The sequence below is a fragment of the Vanacampus margaritifer genome, chromosome 4, assembly GCF_051991255.1.
Source record: "Vanacampus margaritifer isolate UIUO_Vmar chromosome 4, RoL_Vmar_1.0, whole genome shotgun sequence".
NCBI classification, from domain to species: Eukaryota; Metazoa; Chordata; class Actinopteri; order Syngnathiformes; family Syngnathidae; genus Vanacampus; species Vanacampus margaritifer.
Genome location: NC_135435.1, coordinates 32,341,995 through 32,359,873, shown reverse-complemented (window position 1 = coordinate 32,359,873; position 17,879 = coordinate 32,341,995). Strand labels below are relative to the sequence as shown.

Genomic DNA, 17,879 nt, shown 5'->3' with positions numbered 1-17,879 from the left:
GCCGGAGTCGAAGTCTATCGCGTCTCCAGCTTGTCGTCCATCTTGTTGGGAAGACTCGATGCTCAGGCTTTTCATTTCTAAGACGCCTTTCAAGAGCCGCTTCCCAGCGAATTTTCATTTTCTCTGCCTTAGTTTTGATATCCTTTAGATTGAGGATCTTCTTTTTTTCCCTCCTCTACAAGAATACCAACACTCGGTCTAACACACGCAGTCATGCTAGAATTTTGCTGGGCATGGCAAGAAATAAAAATAATAAATAAATGATAAACAAACACAACTTTTTTTTTTTATAAAAAAATCAATAAAGAAATGAATTAAAATAAATCAAAAATATGTTTATTTGATTTTTTAAAGAAGGATCTAAATGATGACGTGCGCGCGCGTACGCGACCTTCGGACTAGTTTGATTTCCTGGACTAGCGTCCAGGCTAGCTTCAATTGTGAACAAGGCGCTTTCGATTCCGTCGTACCGGCCAGCTCAAGTTTGTGGGGATTCGTCTCAATTCTCCATTTTAGGCTGGACCTTTTCTACCTGCGTCTACCAAATGGACTCGGTTTTTCTTTTTCTAATCTCCTTTGTGCTAGCGTTCTATGCTGCAGTCTATGCTGTTCAGGTCTAGTTCAAGACTTGGGACCACGTTAAGGACTAAATGCTGTTGACTGACGTGGTCATCGGGTCAGGTTTCATTCCCTGGACTAGCTTGACCTGCACTACGCCAGGGCCCTGGAGGGCCCCCTGTCCTCCTCCGACACACCTGATTCAAATGATCAACAACGTACAGTATATGACGGGGCCCTCCAGGATCAGAGTTGGTGAGCCCGACCCGAGCCGAGACCAAGTCTTATTGGTTGGTGCTGTGAAGATCCCATGGGAACGTCCAGCCGTTCTTTCATCTTGAATTCCAAATAACAAGCAGGCGACCGCGTCTTCTCACTGGGAGGATTTTCTGCCAGATGGCAGAAAGAAGCAACTGTGGAGCCTCATCTGCTGAATGCGGAAGAAGGACTCATCTATTCAAAATAGAGGCTAAGCCGCGTCACGGCGCCAACCGAGCTCAAGTCACCTCCGATCTACTCATTAAGAGACAGAACGATCCCGCACTGCAGAAAGGACAGGAGAGAAAAAAAAATGGAGTAAGGTAAGAAAATGATTATTTCCAATAGGCAAAATGATCTTCCAACAGAACAAGAAAAAGTGACTTGCATTGACCCGTAAGCCTGGAATTGAACCCACAAGCTCCCAGTCTGAGGGCAGCCGCTGAGCTGCTTGTCAATGTGCTGCAAAAAGGAACAAAAGCACAAAGTAGCAGCAAAAGGCTAACAATGAAAAGCTATTTTGCACTTTTGTCTGATTGTTTTCAGACTCGTCTTCTTATGAGACGATGCAAAGTCTTCCAACTTGTGAAAGTCCAGTTGAGGGCCGTCCGTCGTTCTTCAAATGTTTGTTTGAAGCCTCGCGGTCCTTCAAAACGGCGCGTCGCAAAATGACATCGTTAAAGAAGCACAATAATCTGCTTGACGATTTTCAGAGCAAATGAAGTACATTTAGGTTCAATCGAAGAAATGACATCTTACGTTTTGAAATGTGCACCTGATGTTGACGGGATGACGCTCGCTCAGGTTCGAGGGTTTTGCGTCAGCCGTGGCTCGATTGCTGGCGAGCGGCGTCGCGTTTGCCAGCAGGAAACGGCAAAACGTCAAAACTTGACTTGAGCGCGGGTTCGTGCTTTCTTCGGGAACATTCGTCAAGCCGAAGAGCGTGAGAAAAAAAAAGAAGTCCAAGCAACAAAAAAAGGAAGTCCAAGCAAAAAAAAAAAAAGAAGTCCAAGCAAAAAAAAAAAGAAGTCCAAGCAAAAAAAAAAGAAGTCCAAGCAAAAAAAAAGAAGTCCAAGCAAAAAAAAAGAAGTCCAAGCAAAAAAAAAAAAGAAGTCCAAGCAAAAAAAAAAAAGAAGTCCAAGCAAAAAAAAAAAGAAGTCCAAGCAAAAAAAAAAAGAAGTCCAAGCAAAAAAAAAGAAGTCCAAGCAAAAAAAAAAAGAAGTCCAAGCAAAAAAAAAAGAAGTCCAAGCAAAAAAAAAAGAAGTCCAAGCAAAAAAAAAGAAGTCCAAGCAAAAAAAAAAAGAAGTCCAAGCAAAAAAAAAAGGCGGCCGATGCGAAAACGCCGAGCGAGCCGCGTCACATGTCGGTCGTGCGTTTTCCAAAGTGTGGGCCGATGCGGCGGCTCAGCCCGCCGGGCGCCGCAGCAGCCGGACGACATCGCCGGCCGGCGACGTCATCAGTGGGGGATGACGTCGCCGGTGCACCTTGATGACATCTGGCAACTTTGATGGCGGCGTGTGAAACAAGGGAAACTTTCTCACCTGACAAAGATTTCCAAGTGTGTGTTTTTTTTTTAATACAAACAAGTCCAATGTTGCCCGTTTGCCAGCGGACGTGTCCCCGCCGTCCTCGAGCGCGCCGCCGCCGTCCTCTGCCGTACCGCCCTCTACTGCGCTGTCGTCCTCCCAAAATCCTCCACACATGACACAGGTAAGACATTGCAATGGAGCTGCCAAAAAGATAAAAATAAAAATCCAGTTTCCAACAATCCTGGACGTAGACCGGCTATGGTTGGGGTCGGTTTGTGTGCGGGGTCCAGTTGGGCTCATCCCGCCTCTCTGTGGTCTCCTGATCTAGTCTGTGGACGAGGATCTTTAGTTAGCGTTTAGGTGGCAATTCGGCTCTCTGATAAACTAGCCTGAAATGTCTTAACATACACAAAAAGTACAAAAGACTCCATCTTGTTTCCTGGACTCAGGACTATGATGTCACGTATGTTGGACTCTTTTCTCTGGTCTCGGTTCTGTCCTACGCCAGGTGCAATCCACCTGGATCGTTTCTATTGCCGGGGTTAGGTACTACTGTCTGGGCTAGATTCCCGTCATCGGGTCCATCCTTTGGGTTAGGTCAGGGTTCACCAATTCTGTTCCCCGAAGTCCTGCAGGTTTTCGATCTTTCCGCCTACCAACGCACCTGAGACTAAAGCCCAGAATGGTTATCAGTCATGCTGATAGTCTGATTGTCTGAATTAGGTGGGCGCAAACGTCTAAAAACCTGCAGGACTCCGGACCTCGATGACCGGAATTGGTCAACCCTGAGTTTAGGCACAATCCTGTGGATTTGGTTAGGTTGTATTACCTGGGAAGTGGTCTTCATTTTGGACTCGGTGTTGCGGTATCCACTGGGCCAGCTTCCAGCCTATGGACCAGCGCACAGGTCAGGGTCTAGCCTTTGTAGACTTGATTCTACTTGCTGTGTTGGTCCCATCACGTCCTTCCAGGCTGGGTTCTTTGCTGTGGCCGAGGTGCGTCTGTCCAGCTGAGATTCTAGTCTGTGGACTCGGTTCTATTTTGTACTCTTCAGGTTGCCGTTTATCCAGTGAACGGAAGGTCCTACTCTTTGGGTTAGATTCCATGATCTGGTCTAGGGTCTATCCCTTGTTTTAGTTGCTATCCTGTGGATTGGGTTTGGGTCGTATCACCTGCTGATTTGCTCTTTCTTTTGGGCCAGCTTCCAGCCTATGGACTAGGACTAAGGCACAGGTCAGGGTCTAGCCTGTGGACTGGAGTGTCATTGCGGTGGACTCGGTTCTATCTTCTCCTCTTGTCCCAATCAATGTAGGGCCTATTTGTGGGGTGAGGGTCTGGTCTTTGGCCTGGGCGCTCTAGTTTCTGTCCGACGGTCCAGGTTGGGTTTGTGCGTGCGCCTCACGTCCGCCCTCCAGTGACCTTTGCGCAGTCTGCGTTCTCTGCATGTTCTTCAGCGTGTTCTTCCGAGGAGGACTCCCACGATCTGGCAGAGATGGAAGGTTCCATCGTGGAGAGCAAAACCAGTTTTTACCACATCCACAAGCTTCTGGACCGAGGAACCAGCAGCCACGTGTTCAAGTGTAAGAACTTGAACACCGCCAAGGACGTGGCCCTCAAAGTCCACAAGAACTACGCGCTGTTTGAAAACGAGGTGGGTCGTCCGCAATCCGCGACTTGGAAATGAATGCAAATCACTTTTGTCCCTTCCAGCAAAAATAAGCCCCAAATGTCTTTTTGTCCTTTTGGACGGGAGAATCGGAAAGCCCTAAACGGTCCTTGCAACATTTGTGTCCACTTTTGCTCAACGGAATCTTTCAATTGTTTTGCTTTTTGTTTTCAAACTCGCTGCGATTTTTGCACTCGTTTTCTTCCAATTTGAAAATGTGCAGCAAAAAATGCGGGCAGAAAAGACGGTGAAGAAAGTGATTGCGTTTGGCGCCACCTAGAGGTGGAGCGGGGCTCGCTCGGGTCAAAAAGGGAAAACCAAAAATGGGATGGAGAATCGACCTGAATTGAGCGGCGGCGTCGTCGGCCGGCCGTCGTCGGCGTCGTCGGCGGGTGTCGCGCCTCAACCTTGCGCTCGTCACTTGTTCCAAAGTCTTCCAAGTCCGGCAATCGAGCTTTGGCATTGAAATCTTCATTTTTCTCAAATAACATTTACCGATTGTCAAAAGTAATTGTCACACAACTGTCACCTTTTTTTTTTTTTTTTTTTCTCGGATGAACGCCATTTATGGAAAACATTTGTGACATTGTGCTGTCGTTTTTTTTTTTTTTTTTTTTTCAAAAGAACTGAATTGATGTAGGAAGACTTGTGAAGTTCCAAAACGAGTTGTCCAAATTTCCAGTAGGAGATTTTTTGCAAGGCAAAAAGAATTCGAAATCCGCCGACGTCTTTGACTTGGGAACCTTTTGGCTCCCCCGCGTGGCGATGTCGGTGTGTTCAGATCGAGATGCAGGAGATCGTGAGCGTGCTGGACCCGGACAAGAAGAGCATCGTGGAGTTCATCGAGACCTTCACCTTCAACCGGCACCCGTGTCTGGTCTTCGAGCTTCTGGACACCAACTTGTTCAGCATGGTGCTGGATAAGAAATGGAAGACCTTCTCGCCCAACGACATCCGACCCGTCGCCCAACAGGTAGAGCCCAGAGGTGGGTGCAGGGGCGACTCCGATCACACCCTTTCAGGACTTGGGAGCGCGACCCGACTCCGCCCTCATCGGACTTGATTTGACTGGCAAGGATTTGCTTTGTCTTAAAAGATTGTTTTGAATCCGTTAGCGACTTTTTCGACAAAAGTCCAAGCAAAGCCAATTCAGACCCGACAAGTCCTGCTTTGTTCGTCAGAATATTTTCCCGGAATATCGGCAAAGCTTTCTTAGTCACAATTGATGTGAAAACGTTTCCTGGCAAGTCGTCCTCGATTGTGAGCACACGAGACGACGAGACGACGAGACGTCTTCCGCGCGGCTGCTTTTTGTTTCGTGCATCGCATGCAGCAAATGAAGTCGGTGCCGGCCCGCTGACAAAAGCAAGCGGCGGCTTGAGTGTGTTTGGATAAAAGTAGTGATCAAACGCCGCACTTCCTTTGTGCGGCCAATTTGGATGATTTGCCTTAACGCAAGCAATCACTTGAAATTGCTTGCTTGAAATGGACGGGCTGGATTTGACTTTTTGGACCAAATTTGAAATCCGTACAAGACGTGAAGGCATCAAAGAGGCATCAAAGACCAGAAGAGCAGAAATCGAAATCATTTCATGACAGCACTTTTGAAATCGGACCTTCAACAAGTCGAGCTTCTGCAGCATCGAATGTCTTTGACTTTGAAGCTTCCTTAAGAGTCAAAATAAGCGGGAATTTGGATTCCATAATTATGAAAAGTGACGTCCAGATGTGCGATAAATACAAATGGTTGACTTGAGAAAGACAAATAAAAAAACAACCAAATGTCAAGCCTGACTTTGATTTGCAAACAAACGGACGCGCTTGAAGAACGACAAAAGGGCGAAACGTGACATTTTGGGGGGGAAAGTTTGGGCGACGTTTGATGACGATGCAAACGACGGCTGATGTGAAGAAAACCAGATGAACGAGATGAAAGTGATCTTGCTGGCAAATGGCGATGAAGCGTTGCCGTTTCCCGACGGGGACGATTGACGACGCGCGCGGACGGACGCCATTGACGTTTGGCTTTTCTCGCGGCGTCTCGCGGCGTCCGAGTCCCGAATTGTGCCGCGTCTGTGTTTAGCTCCTGACGGCTTTCGAGGGCCTGAAGAGCATCGGCGTGATCCACACGGACCTCAAGTCGGACAACATCATGCTGGTGGACCACGGCGCCGCGCCCTTCCGGGTCAAGCTCATCGACTTCGGGCTGTCCATCTGCACGGTGGACGCGCCCCTCAGCTACGGCGTGGCCCTGCAGCCAATGGGCAACAGGTGGGCGCCAACATTCAAGCCCGCCCCTTTGGCTACTTTCCACGCGCGCTAACGACCTTTCGACGGGTCGGGCCGCTCGCCCCCCCCCCGACAGGGCGCCGGAAGTGGCCCTGGGTCTTCCCTTCTCCGAGGCCATCGACATGTGGTCTCTGGGCTGCGTGTTGTCCTTCTTGTATTTGGGCAATTACCTGTTTTTGGCCAACTCCAACTACAACATGGTACGTCCTCGCACACACTTTTGCATTCTTCTGTCATCGCCATTCAGGCGTTTTACATTCCTTTTTTTCTCCTGCTTTCATTCACAAGAGCTCAGTTCGATTTTTTTTCAATTCCATTCCATGCGAACATCAATTCTTAAATATCAAGGACATAAAAAAACAACCTGGTGAAATGATTGAGTTTATGATGAAAATAGTCGTCGTCGTCGTCATCACTTGAGCGCCACGCGAACGATGACATCAGCATCCTTTCATCGTTCCAATCCGATATTCGAAAAAGATTCTCAATTGTCTTAAGTCATAAATGTAAGAAAATACAACGACATTTAAAAAAAAAAACAAGAATTTGGCCTGAATTTATGGGAGAAATAATCGATTCATGGTTTTATTAAAAAAAAGGCTCAAAAATAACCATTAAATTCAATATGGATTATTTGTTGTTTTGGAAGTTGTGACCAATCAGACGACCAATCAGACGCAGCTTTTCCTTATCAAATGAAAGAAAACCAATCGCTTTTTTTTTTCCATACGAAAGCCCCCCCCCCCAAAGTTTTGATTTGCAAATCGCAATCGTCAAAGCGGCATGTGAGCCAAAAGCGCATGTTGAGATCTGTCGTGCTGTTTTTCAGTTGCGGAGCATGATCGAGGTTGTGGGTCGCATTCCCGATCATCTTCTGACCGCCAGCAAGAATACGCACAAATATTTCAAAAGGAGCGACAAAGGCAACGACGGAGATCATCCAAAATGGCGGCTGATGGTAAGGAAGACGGCGTCGCCGATCCAAAACGTTTGCCGGCTCCAGATTTCAAAGCGCCGTCCGACGCGCGCTTACGAAACGAGGAAATCCAGCGAGAGGAAAAGTCGCACACGTTGCCATTTTTTGAGTTTGGGAATTTTCACTCCACTTTTCATCCCATTTTTTACATTGAGTTACTTTGAACTAGTTTTCATTTGAGTTGTTTCAAAAAATTCTTAGTTTTAGCATTTAGCACTTTAGTTTTTTCAAAAACGTCGTGTTTTTCTTGTGCGCAACATTTAATACACGCTATGGCAAGATTAAAAAAGTAACAACGTTGCGTTTGGGCTGAATTCAATGAAAAGCCGGCAAGACGTTGGCGCCGCTAAGAGGAAAAAAGTCCGGCCGGCAAAATTGTCGCCTGAAAGTGAGGTCATGGGAAGTCGTGCTTTTCGATTGGCTGCTGATCGATGACATCACTTTCAAGCGTCCTGAACTTAAATTCACATTTAGAAGGAGCAGCAAACGCTCGTGTATTCAATTCATTAAAACATTTTCACGGTAGTTCTCATTTGTTAGTCTTTGTTTTGAAAGCATTTTCAATTTTATTTTCATTTTCAAAAATGTTTTCTGAATTTCAGTTTGAGTTATTTTGTTAGTTTTAGCTGAAGCTGCTTTTGTAGCCCAAGACTTTCCTGTCGCATTCAGAGAAGCTGTCAATATAATAGAAAAGGTTTGATTTTGAGGTTGCGCAGAAAAAGCCGCACTTTGTACATTTGCCAACAACAAGCACTTTTTGTTTGTAGACGGCGCGAGAGTACCAGGACAAAACTGGAGTTCGGCCCGAATCGCTGCCCTGGTCCTTCAAGTGTTTGGATGACCTGGTCAAAGTAAGCGCCGGCCTCCTGCTAAATGCTAATGCTAATCAGGATGAGGTCCCACCCAATGTATTCAGCACTCAGGTCTTTTTCCGGCCCCGCCCCCCCCCCCCACCCCCCCCCCCCCCCCGCAGTTGAAGCCGGAAGTGAGCGAGCCGTTGGAGTTTGAGGACCGGAAGGCGTTTGTGGACCTCCTCAAGCGTCTTCTGCAAATGGACCCCGAGCGCAGGATCACCCCCGAGGACGCGCTCAAGCACCCGTTCCTCACCATGAGCCACCTCAGCGAGCACAAGACCACCAGCTTGTAGTAAGGCACAACCCGGTCCCGCTGGCCCGTCCATTTTTGAGGGTTTATTTCATTTATTCATTTAAATATTCTTATATTTATTTCAGTTCATGTCATTTATTATTTAATAAATCAGACATGAATAGAAATGTTTTGAGAAAAGTTTGAGAACTGATGATGTTTGTGTCCTTTCAGTGCGATCGACAGCTTTGAGAAAATGAAGTTCTGTCCAGCGGGCGCGTTGGAGGAGGACGAGCCGGACGCTGCGTCCAATTCGGCTCGAACCCTCAAGTCAAGGAACTGGCGGCAACGCTTCTGCGGCTTCCTCGGCCCCAGCAGGACCGCGGACGTCGCGGCCACGCCGCCGAGTAGCCGTCGTGCCGACGAGGAGCCTCCTGCTCAGGGTCAAGAGGTCAAGCCCAAGACCTGGTGGCAGAAATTGTGCCAGTTGTTCCGAGGCAACAAGAAGCCGCTGGCAGCGGGTCCGCCCGCTCCTCGGGTCCAAGCCCAGAAGACCCGCTGGTTTCAAAGTCTCTTCTTGCGAATGAATCGGATCGTACCGGAAGCCAAACGCGTTCCCCTCCAGCCGGGAAGCGTCCCCACGCGGGTTTGGACTCAGCCGGACCGGGACCTCCGTCGCCCGCCCGACAAGTCGCTGCAAATGGAACGCCGCGAGCGACTCCGGGAAGACGTTCTGTCGCGACGCAACAAATCCACGCAGATTAACAACATGTTGCGAGTCGACGACGAGCGCTCGCTCGGCGCCGACGAGTGGTCGCGCGCCGAGCCGCGCTCGTTGGGGGCTGACGAGGACCGGTCGTCGCCGGCTCGCCACCGCTCGTCGCGAGCCAACCGGGAGCCGTCGTCGCGACTTCAAGAGGAGAAAAGGTGGCAAGTCGATGACAAGTCGTCACGTGCCAAGGACAGGCCGCCGCCGCCGCCGCCGGTCGGCAAAATCGCACGAGCTCACCCGCCGACGCACGCCAACAAGTCACGAGTCAAACACGACGTGCCGGCGCCGGCAAACAAGCGAGTTCACAACGACAAGTGGTCGCACGTCAACAAGTTGTTGCGAGTAAAACGCGACGACGCGTCGCAAGCGGGCAAGTCGCGAGGTAAGAAGGACGCGACGTCGCGAGCCGAAAAGTCGTCGCGAGTTCAAACGGACGAGTCGTCGCGAGTTTACAAGTTGCGAGTGAAAACGGACGAGTCGCCGTCGGTTCACAAGTGGCACGTTCAAAAACCCGAGTCGGCGCGAGCCAACAGGTCGCGAGTCCATCGCGACAAGTCGGCGTCCGGTTACAAGATGACGTGATGAGAGCCGCCTGACCTTTGACCCCAACTACCTCAACTCACTGTTTACGTTTCAACGTGACTACCTCGTGTATCGCTCAACATGGCCGCCAACGTCACAATGTGACAAACGCCCTTGTTTTCATTCTTTGGATGATTTTGTCCCGCTTTCTCCACTAAAGCAGTTCTTCAAACGTTGCGGCGGAACCGGGACTTCGTTGCCGTTAGCGCCCGTCGTGCATTTCCTGGAAGAATTCTTTTCATGGCTGAAAACGTCCAATAAAACACAAGATTGTTGCTTTGCACTTTCCAGAGTTGAAAGATGGCCATTTTTTTTGTTTGTCTGTTTAAAAAAGTCTTTTCAAAACTTCTTCTTTTTTCACATTTAAGATTTCTTTCCTCCATACAAAAGAACAAAGAAAAAACTACAAGCAAAAAGCAAACAAATTCTTCTAGTTTGGGAATTTTCATTTTAGTGATCGTTCTGAGGTTGTTGTTTTTGAATTGACGTTAGTTTTCAGGGTGGTTCTGTTGGCTTTCGTTGTCTTTGAAATGTGTGACTCGCGCAGAGGCGGCAAATCCAGAGAGTCAAAACGCTGCCACAGTTGATGCTAGCTAGCTCCCTAGCAGGTAAACGTGCACCATGTAAGCTAGCCAGGGAACTAGCTAGCTAGCTAGCAACGGCAAATTGTGAGGGTTTCACATTCCGAGGCTGGATTTCTCACCTCTGCTTGCGCGCAATATTTCATCAACATGTTAAAATCATGAGAAAATCTCATTTTGTAGCCAGCGTTGCGTTTGGTTGCGGCCTCGGAGCGACGTCATACGAAGGCGCTTTTCTATTGGCTGCTGCTTGATGACATCACTTGTGTGCGACACTCGAAAACGTCCTCATTCCGGTGAAATAAATCCACATCAAAATCATCCCTAAAGCTGCGTTAAAATAATGACTAAAACCAAAAACATTTTTGCTATAATTATGGTTCATTTTAGTTAGCTTTGTAAACATAACATGTCGTTTTCAGTTTTTTATTTAATTTTTTAAGCATTTTTGTTTTTCGTTAACAAAATAGTTTTTTTTTGGGGGGGGGGGGAGTTTTCATTTGTTGGTTTTCGTGAACTGAAATAACCCTGAGCCACGTTTATCACACAAAGGAGACACAGATTGAAAAATGTGATTTAGTCTGGATTATAATTAGAATGAATCCTCTGTAAAACTTTGAATGGAATTAGTCTGAGTTGTTTGTTTGTATGCTAAGCAGTCCGTCCTTCCATAAATAAATACATTTGTGATTGTCAGAGCCACAAATATAGCCACAATTTTCACTTCAATTTTTAATTTTATTTTTTAACTTTGTGCGTGCATTTTCCATGACTCTTGCAAGTTGTCAAATGTGCGTCTGCATGGTCGTGCACGCGCATTTATTTTTGAGACCAACATCTCGCTGTCTTCAGAAACTGGCATCTAAGGTCCGTTCCTCTGCCGTCCACAGGGGGGCAGTAGTCAGGTTTACATACAATTGTTAGGAATTTTTGAAGTGAATGTACTGAAAATGCCCAAAACGGACTTTCGACTTGCATCTGTTGTTTTGCGAATACAGACTAAAGACTCAATTTCTGTTTTTCGATGTCCAATTTCAAACGAGAAACTGCTGGTTCCGTTCAATGGAGGCCGCAACACTGCCTCCCCGTGGACGGAGGAGGAACAGGCCGTGTGAGAGAATATCTCCAAACAGCGTGATATTTGTTTCCAAAATAAATGCGCGTGCGCGACCGTCCACAATGTGTTCCCTTGAGCGGCTGTGAGTGAGGAGGCGGACAGCAGAGTTCGGATCTCGTTGCCGTTTTGGAAGAAAGTCCAACGAGGGGGCTGTTGCACGAGTCAGGAAGTGATCAAAGAATGGATTGATCCAATTGGGCCGTGATCTGAAGAGAGTGAGAGGAGAGAGAGCGAGAGCCTGAGAGAGCGAGAGTCTAAGAGAGCGAGACTGAGAGAGCGAGGGACGGAAACGTGCAAGGTTGCGGAAGATGGACGTTTTTGTCATATCATTGATTTGGTTATGGAATGTGAGGGCGGAGTCCACAATGATAGCAAGGTTCTGGATGGAGGGGGTGACCATGTGACCATCGATTGGGAAGCACAAGTTCTGAAGGAGATATTTGGCTCCTATGACCACGAGTTGTGTTTTATTGCGGTTTAGTTTTACAACGTTTTTGTTTTGTTTTTTGGGGGGGGTCAGTAAGACTGCAGTTGGTTGAGGTGGCGAGGATGACGGCGCTCGCGGATTTAGTGGAGAGATGTCTAGTCGAGTGTCGCCGGCATAACAATCAAACCGTAGACCGCGGTGGTGAAGGATTTGACCGAGGGGGAGCGTGTAAATGGTAAACAGGAGGGGGCCGAGTACAGAACCTTGGGGGACTCCATAAATGACGGAGGTGGCGTCGGATTTGGAAGTGTTCGCTCCTCAAATTCCGACCATCTCCTCCCACCCAGGACCAAGACCCGCACACTGGTGGGCTGGGCCTTTTGCTCTGCTGCTCCACGCCTGCGGAATGCCTTGCCCAAGGACCTCAGGGCAACCCCAGACCACGGATAGTTTTGAAAATGGATTTTAATTCAATTCTTATAGTAGCACTTTGAGATCTTTGGTAGATGTAAAGTGCGTTACAAATCAAATTCATTATTATTATTATTGTGTGAATTTTGGCAAAATCCATCTTAGTTCTAGTTATTGTCTCAATGATCGGCTTGTATTTTAGTTTTTGTTTCACGTTTGTCCGAAATGTTTTGGTTTTTTTTGCCGACAAAATGATCGCGGCTGTAAACAGTGAAGGAGGACGGAGCGATGAATTGCGTCCAACGCTGCCCAAAGATCAGGAAGGAGGAGCAATCGTTTGGTGTGAATCCTTTAGAGACAAAAGTCTCTTCAAACAAAAATGGTCGCTGGACGGACATCTGCAAGACTTGATGTGCATCGAAAGAAAGAACGAACAAAACATCCTTGATATGAACTGGAAGATACGACGACGTCGTTGGGGACGCCATCTTTGTTTCGGCCTCTGTGGAAAAAAATGCGCCTCGTTTTGTTGACTGTTTTGCTTTGATGACGTCACGTGACCGAGATGAGAATTCGACCGGCCGCGTGGAAAACGGAAGGATGGATTTTGTCCTCCTCCATCCAGTGGCGTCCTTTTTTTTTTTGGGCCGATGGTTGTTGTTGTTGTGACTTTATTAGAAGCCATTTCCTTTGACACGATTCCATTAGCGCTACGCGCGGCCGTTGTGATGTCATCAGCGGGCGCCGCTGATGAAGGCAGCGGCGAGCTAATCTTCTCCAAATGAGGAGCATTAACGAAAACCACAACGCCGCGCGGCTTGCGAGCGATAAAGCTTTGTTGCCGTGGCGACGGGATGCTTCCGCGCACGTGTCAACGCTGAGGAGCCGAAACGCGAACGTTGAAGCGCCACGAAAACAGAAAAACACTTTCGGCATATAAATGTTATTAATGCTCGTCAAAGAGAATGCGACTTCTCAGAACAACAAAAAACAATCTTTTTTTTTTTTTTTTAATTGACAGCACATTTAATCTTGAAAACAACAAAATAATCGGACTTCCTCTTTAAAAAACAACAACATACTTTTGTACTTAACATATTTTTTCTTGATATAAAAAAAGACGCCTTTCAGACTCGTTTTGTCTTGGAAACAGTCAACTTTTGTTTTTTTCTTTGGGGAGGAAAAAAACAAGCCATAAGAAACAAACCGAGATCGAATCTACACAAAAACTCATTGTGACAATTACAATAGTTAACCTTTTAAGTACAATATATTTAAATAAACGTTCCTCTATTCATATTTAAAAGAAGTATTTGAGTACATTTAGGACTGTTTAGAAAACTTGTATGCAGTACTTGTGTAACTTTTAGGAAGTATTTGAGTACATCTACATGAGTAGGCGACACAGCAACAAAAAAATAATGTTTGTTAGGAAGTCTTTTTTTCAGGTGCGTCAAAAGTTTGAGAACAGCTGCCGATTGGCGTCGCGTCATCGTATTTGCGGCAAACCGGCCGATTGGATGGCGAGCGTTCGGCTGGCGTTCATTCGTCGGCTTGGGCTGCGTCAAGCGGTTGCCTTGGCAACGCGCGCTCCATTCGGATGACAAATAAGATGCGCGCTCCGCCGACATCCCGACGCCAGCCACGCAAGAGCAGCGCACACGTCCGCCGTCGCTCGCAGGTGAGTGGCCGCCGCACACACACACACACACACACACACACAATTTGACATCCTAAGCTCGACCTTTTGGAAAACAATATATGCACTTTTTTTATCTTGTATTTTTATTATGCGTTCAACATGAACACTCCACATTGAAGGGCAGATACGCGCTGATAGACGCACTCGCAGGTCAAAGGTCAGGGCTCTTTGTACTCATTGATGGAGCACGTATGATGTTGAAAAATCTTTAACATATCTTACCTTAAAAAAAAATTTTTTTTAATCAATTTAAGCCAATTTTATGTGGGGGGGGGGGGGGAGTTTTTTTCTTGTAATGAAAAGACTTTTTGGGGCCCAAAAACCAACAAACGGGTCCAAAAGGTTTTCCTGTGTGTGAAAGTTGTTCAGGATGCGGGTGGGCATGGCGCCGTCCCGCCGCTACTGGTTCCTTTGCCTGCTGGTTGTCTCGTCGGCAACCTTGCTCCGCCCCCGCGACCCCCACGACCCCCGTCATCTTCAGCTGGACCCCGAATGGTCGCCACTAGGTGAGAAATTTTGCTTGTGAATGTTTTTTGGTCGACTTTTGGGAACACTCATAGTTTGCCATTAGGCAAGGCAGACAATTGCTGGGGGGGCCCTTAGCCAGCAGGGGCCCTTAGCCAGCAGGGGCCCTTAGCCAGCAGGGGCCCTTAGCCAGCAGGGGCCCTTAGCCAGCAGGGGCCCCCGGAGGGCCGACAGATTTGAAACAAAAGGCAGATCCTTCACATTAGCAGTGCAGCAATGTCAATTGACCGTCCAAAATCCCTGAGTTCGGTGTTTTGTTTTGTTTCTAAAAAACTAAACAACCATGTATATTGTAAGGCTGATTCTTTTTTTAAACTTTTTTTTTTAAATGACCATGTATGGCGTCTTTAACAAACAAACAAAAAAACGAATGTATGTATAAGTAAGACATTTTTTTAAGTTACCATGTATAGTAAGGTTTATTTTTAAAAAGATGACCATGTATTTAAAAAAAAAAAAAGACCTGACCATAGTAAGGCATTTTTTTTTTTTTACAACCATGTATATAAGGCGTTTATTTATTTTTTTAAACGATCATGTATATAGTAAGGCTTTTTTTTTAAACCGTCTGCATAGTTTGACATAAAAACAAAAACAAAAAAAACGACCATGTAAAGCGTTTTTTAATTTTTTTATGACTGTGTATATAGTAAGGTTGCTTATTTTGTTGTTGTAAATTACCATGCATAAAATGTGTTTGTTTTTTAAACGATGCCTAGTTTAAAAAAAAAAAGTCAAAACGGCCACTTATAGGAAAGCTTTTGTTGACATTATTTTTTTAAGGCCCAAGCGATTAGTATTTTTTTTCCTGTTTTCTGTCTCACTTGGAGGGATTTTTGCTCAAGTTGAACAAACTAAAACAAAACTAGTCACTTGACTGAAGCACAAAAATGAACGGCGATTGTTTATTGAAGATGCAGATTTGAAAGTGATCTCTACTGCGAATGCACCCCCGACCCCCGACCCCCCTCCCCCCCCTGACCCCCCCCTTCTTTGCTGGGGGGCGCCTGGACAATCTTGCTATGCCACTGGGAAGACTTTTTTTTCTTTCTTTCCTTTCGTCCTCCCACAGAGAGAAGCCGCGACACCGAAACTCGGCACAAAGTGGCGCGCGGGTTCGCCCGGACGGACGACGGCGGCGACAATGATGACCGTGGGGACTTTCTGACGGAGGCGGAGTCCTATGACCAGGTTAGCGTAGCTTCATGCCACCTCCAAAATGAACCACATGTTGTTTTTCTTCTTCTTCTCTGCGTGTCCACGCAGGACGCGTCTGCGTTGCGCGCCATGCGCTCGGCCCGCCGCTGCGTCCGGCACCAGCAGTCGTGTTTGGGCTTGGCGCTGCCCTGCTGCGACGCCTGCGACACGTGCTACTGCCGCTTTTTCAACGCCATCTGCTACTGCCGACGCGTCGGACACGCCTGCCCGTCCGCGCGCACCTGACACATTAACTCGCCAACACGACCCTTCCGCTTCTTCTTCTTCTTCTTCGTCTTCTGCTTCTTGCGTCCATGTTGGTTTGTATGTGCTTGAAATAAAGGAAGTCATCAGTTTGTCTTCTCTTCAAGTATCAATTTTGCCTCCCTGACAGCAGGGAGCAGTGCCGGAAGGACTCACCATAAGTCGCACTAAGATCTGCGTATTTATTGGTAACTACGATAAAGCTGTCCCGTGTCCGAATGTCCGAATGTCCACTTTTGTCCCCTCAGCCCTCATTGACCACATAGTCGCGCGCGCGCCATAAAGTGACTTAATATGTGGTGCCGTCATTCTGTTTGGCGGCATATCATAACGTAACGGTTGCCACAGACCAGCGCATGAATCTCCAAATATGTACTGCGAATGAAAATGTTTTAAAACTCTCCTTTTGTTGTACATAATTTAAAGTAAAACGCATGAATTTTTTCCATCGTATATATGAATTCATCGCTTTGATTCTCGCGCCATGTTTTTTTTTTCATACTCGCAACGAATTGTGGTCTGTATCAACGCGTATGAGTGAACATCGATGTTCATTACTTTCCAGAGTGCATTGTGGGTCATTTTGAGTGCCCTACATGTTCGCTCGCTGGACATTCGGACGCCACTACAAAATGGCGTGACCCCTCAGCAGGGGGCACAATATCGGGAGTAGCGTGCACATTCGGACACGGCCCTGAACTCTGATCACTTCAACTTGTCAATATTTGTTTTCTTTCGTTGTAGAAAACAGTGAAAGATGGATTTCAACTTGCTGCTATTGCTAATCATAAGAATAAGTGTAATAATCACTTCTATGCAACTTTATTTATAATGTACTTTTTAAAAAACAACCATCCATTGTTACATACTAAGTACTGCATTGGGTAAAGAAATTAGACATATAAAAACTAAGAGTTAAAACAATAAAGATATTCATTCATATTCATGAGTCTAGCGAGAGCTCAAACTCGGCGGGCCAATCATGCGAGACGCATGCAAACAGTCTACTGCGCCAAATCTACTAATTGTGTCGGAGAATGATATCCGTGGCGCCAAATTGACTGCTATAGACGTCGAAGAACATACTAATGAGATGGCTTGAATGTTCAGTGGCTGAAAAAGACGGGGAAAAGAGCCGACCTGATCCAGACCTTAAGTTTGTTTTTTTTCCCTTCAAAACATCGTCCAACACAACCGACAATACTGACATTCTTCACTTTCGACAAGCTATCCTTCCTTTAGCACCATCTGTCATGTCTGCTTGTCTTACATCTTTGACAGTTGTTGGGGGGGTACATTTTTTATTGCTTGTGTGCGTGTGTAACGATCGCAATTCTACTCGGAAATTCTTGGGCACAACCAACAAAACTCGCTATAGCTCAATCCTTTCAAATATTTTATCCGTCCCGCTTATAAACCTGTTTCCTTCATTCAGAAAAGGCCCTACAGATACATTTCCATACATGTCACAGCTGCACGAAAGGCACATTTTATTTGATTTTTTAAATCAGACGGTAAGCAACATGGGTCCGAACAACAGTAGCAAGTACGCCATTTTAGCATTTTTTCCTCGGCATTCATTATTATCGTCCGGCAGTCGGGGTAGTTTGCCAAATAAATACCAATAAAAATAAAATCAAGACACTCGCTTACCTCTTCGGGACGGCGGTGGCCGGCAAAAACAGGATTGTCATCCGTAGGAGCACGCATGCATGGCCCCCGACAACACGTTTACTACATAGGAAGGTGAAAAGCTCACTTCGCTGGCGTTGAACTGCTCTTTTCGACGTCCCGGAAATAAACGAGAACAAAACAAGCACTACTAGCATAGGTCGTCAACGAGCGGACATAGAAACGTGGTCTCCCAGGCGGGCAAGCGAACCCACGCCAACCTGCATTGTAGCCAAGTGACGGTATTACGCCGCCACCTCGCGCCCGA

General features: G+C 46.8%; 2 protein-coding genes across 3 annotated transcripts; both read left to right on the top strand.

Moving 5' to 3' along the window:
* Positions 1-2,100: 2,100 nt before the first annotated feature.
* Positions 2,101-13,408, top strand: LOC144050041 (homeodomain-interacting protein kinase 3-like). Of its 2 annotated transcripts, XM_077562926.1 has the most exons (10): positions 2,101-2,526; positions 3,547-3,578; positions 3,658-3,996; positions 4,793-4,984; positions 6,095-6,282; positions 6,377-6,500; positions 7,130-7,258; positions 8,044-8,127; positions 8,250-8,422; positions 8,597-13,408. In XM_077562926.1, exons 3-10 carry the CDS (start codon positions 3,838-3,840, stop codon positions 9,714-9,716), a joined length of 2,169 nt encoding a protein of 722 aa, XP_077419052.1. In that variant the 5' UTR covers positions 2,101-2,526; positions 3,547-3,578; positions 3,658-3,837; the 3' UTR covers positions 9,717-13,408. The 2 variants fall into 2 exon arrangements, with proteins under 2 accessions (XP_077419052.1, XP_077419051.1); XM_077562925.1 differs by lacking the exon at positions 3,547-3,578 and having other exon boundaries at positions 3,775-3,996.
* Positions 13,409-13,572: 164 nt separating this feature from the next.
* Positions 13,573-16,430, top strand: agrp (agouti related neuropeptide). The gene is made up of 4 exons (XM_077562929.1): positions 13,573-13,933; positions 14,316-14,460; positions 15,552-15,670; positions 15,746-16,430. The coding sequence occupies exons 1-4, from the start codon at positions 13,853-13,855 to the stop codon at positions 15,920-15,922; spliced, it is 522 nt and encodes a 173-aa protein (XP_077419055.1). The 5' UTR covers positions 13,573-13,852; the 3' UTR covers positions 15,923-16,430.
* Positions 16,431-17,879: the final 1,449 nt, after the last annotated feature.